At 54.3% G+C, this 4,282-nt stretch overlaps 1 protein-coding gene across 1 annotated transcript; it reads left to right on the top strand.

Annotated features, from left to right (window-relative positions):
* Nucleotides 1–3,359: 3,359 nt before the first annotated feature.
* LOC137142874 (E3 ubiquitin-protein ligase TRIM68-like) lies at nt 3,360–3,892 on the top strand. The gene is made up of 2 exons (XM_067532345.1): nt 3,360–3,776; nt 3,824–3,892. Exons 1-2 carry the CDS (start codon nt 3,360–3,362, stop codon nt 3,890–3,892), a joined length of 486 nt encoding a protein of 161 aa, XP_067388446.1.
* The last annotated feature ends 390 nt before the right edge of the window (nt 3,893–4,282 follow it).

The raw sequence follows: 4,282 nt of genomic DNA, 5'->3' as shown, positions 1-4,282 counted from the left end.
CCCCCTGGAAGTGTTTTTTCCATCACACTGGTTAATCCATCCTTCTGAGAGGCAGTAGCTAGGTCAATGGAAGAATTCCTCTGTCTACACCGGGTGTTAGGTCGATCTAGCCATGGCACTCAGGGCACAGCATTACCGGACTGACGTAATTAGACTGATCTACGTTTAAGTGTAGACCAGGCCTAAGTGGGGTTTCCCTGGAGCTAGCTGAAAACACAAGGCCCAGGGATTAGCTGGCAGCTGTGTGCAGTGTGTGAAGCAGAAAGCCAAGAAATGCAGCCGTGAGTGTGATCCTGGCAGGAAACAGAGACAGAGCTTGCTTCAGGCACAGGATTCCCTGCAAAGGCAGACGTGGTTTCTGAGTAAGGAAACTGCCTGCTGCTGTTTGTGTCTCCTGTGCTCAGCACACAGGAATGTGTGGACACTGTTTGTAAATAACAACAATTGCACCAAGGAATACCTGACTCCTGTCATCAATTTCTCCTCCCAGTGGAAGAACCTAGCAAGGCCCCAAATGCTGGGTAACTGCTCAGGTCAGAGGAGCCGTGGTACAACCCAAGTCAGGAACTAGACCAACAGCAGCAAATGTGTTGGTGGGAAACACAGGCGGGGAGTCGCTCAGCAAAGACCCTGTGCAGAGGAGTACGTTGCTGCTGACTGTAGACTTTAGCATATCCAGCTTTCTGTACTGAATGATCCTTGTTGTCCCTTCTCTCCGAGCTGACACTCCTCTCCCCAGAGCCAGACAAAGCAAAACATGGATCCCTGGCACGTATTTCTCCCTCCCCTGCCCACAAATCCAGGCCGCACAGTGATTATGAGCTCAGTTTTGGACCAAGGAGAAGAAATGACTAGAAGAGACTGGGGCAGCTGGAAGGGGGTGGGAGGTGAGTAGGATTGTTACTTTCCCTTCTGTGTGTGGAGTTATATGATGTTAAAACCCAAAACCTTCTTTCCAGCTCTGCCCTGGCGTTGTGAATTGGCTGGGCTGGGGCATAGCCTTGAGTCTGCAAAGTCATAAAGCTTAGACCAGTGGTTCCCAACCTTTTAGGCTTGAGGCCACAAATACCATTTTTAGAACCCTGAAGGGCCACCAGTCTATCAACTCATAAAAAATATATTGACGTAGAGACCATTAAGGACAACAAATCACTACATATTTAAAGTAAACATTTGATGCTAATCTGCTCATTTTTACGTTCACTATTTTACACCTACAAATTACTCACAGTACGTCACACACTCACAGACAAAGCACTCGTGCAGCGGTTCCCAACCTGTGGTCCGCAGAGCACTTGTGGTCCGCGAGGCTGCTACAGGGCATCCGCGGAAAAGAAACATAATAACATCCTCACCAAGGAAATGTACAATTTCAAATAAAAAAGTAATTTCATATAGTTTAAAAACAACTAGCAGCATGTGGTGGTCCGCAAAGTGTTTGGAGGTTGACAAGGGGTCCTGTAGGAAGGTGCTGTGGCCTTCCTTGAAGCCTGGGCCCGAGGAAGGGCCGCAACGCCCCGGCTGGACAGTACCAGGCCCGTCAGGACAATCTGCCCGGTAACAGAGGGGCGGAGCTTCTGCAGGAACAGGAAGTATAAAAGGCAGGCCCTGCAGCTCAAAAGAGGAATGGCTGCCGCTGGAGGCAGATGTGCCTTCCCGCCGGCTGTGGCTTAGGCCTGGCCACAGCCAAGCAGCCACTCCGAGCAACCGCCTCCCAGGTCGGAGGCCCCAGAAACTGCTAGACTTGCCAGGCCCCAGGGATTGGACCAAGGCCGCCGGGCCCCAGGGACTGGACTGAGGCCCCTGGGGGTGGAAGATACCCCCGGAAGGCGGCCAGGACCTGGAGGAGCTGCCCGACACCGGAGAATCCCAGGAGCCCTGTGACCTGGAGGAACTGCCCTCCGCAGAGGAGCTCCCCGACTTGCCGCTGCTCGACGAGGAGGGACTGGTGAGACTGCCGTGTGCTGAGTTACCCCAGCAACCCTGAGGACATGGAGGACTCTCAGGTACCTGGGGACCAGGGGGAGGAAGTGGCCCAGGGACAGCCAGCTAGACAGCGGCTGAATCAGGGACTAGTCCCAATGAGTGTGTTGCAGCTGGAGTCCCGTTGATTCAGTGGCAACAGCTGTGCCACTGCTAGGGCCTGGGCTGGGACGCAGTGGAGACGGGTGGGCCTGTGTCCCCCTCCCCCTGCCCTGACCGCCCTGGGAGGAAGTGCTCTCCCCTGCCGCTCTAGACAGTGCATCCACTGCTTGCCTGCCTCGCCCCACCTGTGGGCCGGAGGCCATAGACTGCGAACCTGTTTCACCCTGCATGGGGGTTGGAGAATCTAGGCTACTTGTCGGCCTGCCCTGCCTGAGGGCCGGGGCTCAGACTCATGCGCAGGCACTAAAACATTCCCCTGGAAAAGGGCGCTGTGGCCTTCCTCGGGGCCTGGACCTGAGGAAGGGCCGCAACGCCCTGGCCGGACACTACTGCTGGCCTACAGGTCCACACCCTTGAAAAGGTTGGGAACCGCTGCACTGGTGTAGATGAGTGACTGTCACCACACACTGAAGCACGTGGCCTGGCATTTATGTCACGGTGGGTGACCTGCTTAGTGTGGGCCAAAGCGCAAGGCTCTGATTTGTAGAGTCCTGCCCCCTTTCCTCAAGCATGATGGGTCCTGGCTGCTCCCCCCACTGCAGCCAGACGAAGGAGTTCACCGAGGAGGCTGCCTCCTTGCTGATCTCCCGCCCCGCAGGCTGCAGCAGGGAAACTACACGTGTCCTGTAGCCCCTTCGCTCCACCTGGGTCCCTAGGCAAGTGGCTCCCTTCTGCAGTCAGGGGAGGAGGAGATCAGTGCTCCCCTCCCACTGCCTCCAGCAGGGACCCAGCACCTAGGGACCCAAGCAGAGCGCTTTACCATGCTCCCTGCTACAGCCAGGGGAGGGCAGCACTACCAGTCTTGTAGCCCCGCGGCAACGTGCTCTGCCTGGGTCCTTAGGCAGCACATCCCTTCTGCAGCCAGCGGGAGGGGAGCAGTGGGCCACTTTGAAAGACCCCACAGGCCACTTTTGGGAACCACTGGTGTAGACAGACCCTGAGTTTAAGCTTTTGTTTCCTTGTTTGTTTGTTTCCTTCCCCCCTTTCCCTTTCATTCCCTTTTTGCTTCTTTACACCCTGCAGCTCCCGTTCCTTGCCTAGGTAGTTCCTGCTTCCTTCTTTTCTTATCTTTCTCCTGCTCCTCCTCCCAGTCTCTCCTCTTTCTTCACCTCATTCTGCACCTGTGCAGCTGATGTCAGTGGGACACGCCCCTCCCATTATCAGCCAAACCATTTCTGTGCAGAGGGAACAGAGGAGCAGAGATCCCAGCAGCCATGGCCTCAGCGACTCCAGTGCAGGAAATCCAAGAGGAAACCAAATGTCCCATCTGCCTGGAATATCTGACGGACCCGGTGACCATACACTGTGGGCACAACTTCTGCCGAGTCTGCATCACTCAGCACTGGGAGACATGGACAGAGGGGGACTATGACCCTTTGTGCTGCCCCAGCTGCAGAGCCCGGATCCAGGCAGGGTCTCTCTGGAACAACTGTCAGCTAGCAAATATAGTGGAAAAAATCAAACACCTGGATTTCAAACCAGGAGGAGGGAATCTGTGTGAGAGACACGACAGAGCCCTGGATCTGTTCTGTGAGGAGGATGGGGAAACCGTGTGTGTGGTTTGTTGGAGATCGCCAGAGCATGGATCACACTCGGTGCTTCTCATGGAACAGGCTGCCCAGAAATACAAGGTAGGAAACTCTCCGGATCTGGGTTAATTCAATCCTTTTCTTTTCAGACCAAGGCCCTGGCTACACTACAGAGCTCACAGCCGTACAGCTGCACCATGGCAGCGCTGCTAGCATAGATACCCACGGGAAGCCCCCTACATTGTTGTGTTGGCTTCGAGTAACTCACAGAGCACTAACAGCTGAATGCTCCGTGTCACGGTGTTGCCAAACTAAGGCATTGAAGAATCATGAATCCAGTCTCCCCAAGTGATGAGATTGTATCATGAGATTTAATAATAATGTTAATATGAATATAATAATTAATAACAGAACTAAATGTTGGGCTCTTTTCATTTGCCTTTGGAGTCCTAAGTGTAAGGGGTCTATTAGCCCCTTACTGAAACTTAGTGGGTCTTTTTGATTGGCCATCTCTGGAGGAAGCAGGACCCTGGAACGGACAGTCCCCAGAGCCAGTGGAGAGAGGCCAACTCAGGTCAGCCTGATTGACAGGGCGGGCGGGCTAATGA

This window comes from Emydura macquarii, unplaced genomic scaffold, assembly GCF_026122565.2.
Source record: "Emydura macquarii macquarii isolate MOO-44397 ecotype Brisbane River unplaced genomic scaffold, CSIRO-AGI_Emac_v2 contig_3277, whole genome shotgun sequence".
In the NCBI taxonomy this organism is placed as follows: domain Eukaryota; kingdom Metazoa; phylum Chordata; order Testudines; family Chelidae; genus Emydura; species Emydura macquarii.
The sequence above is the reverse complement of the archived record's forward strand: the minus strand, read 5'-3'. Positions and strand labels throughout refer to the sequence as shown.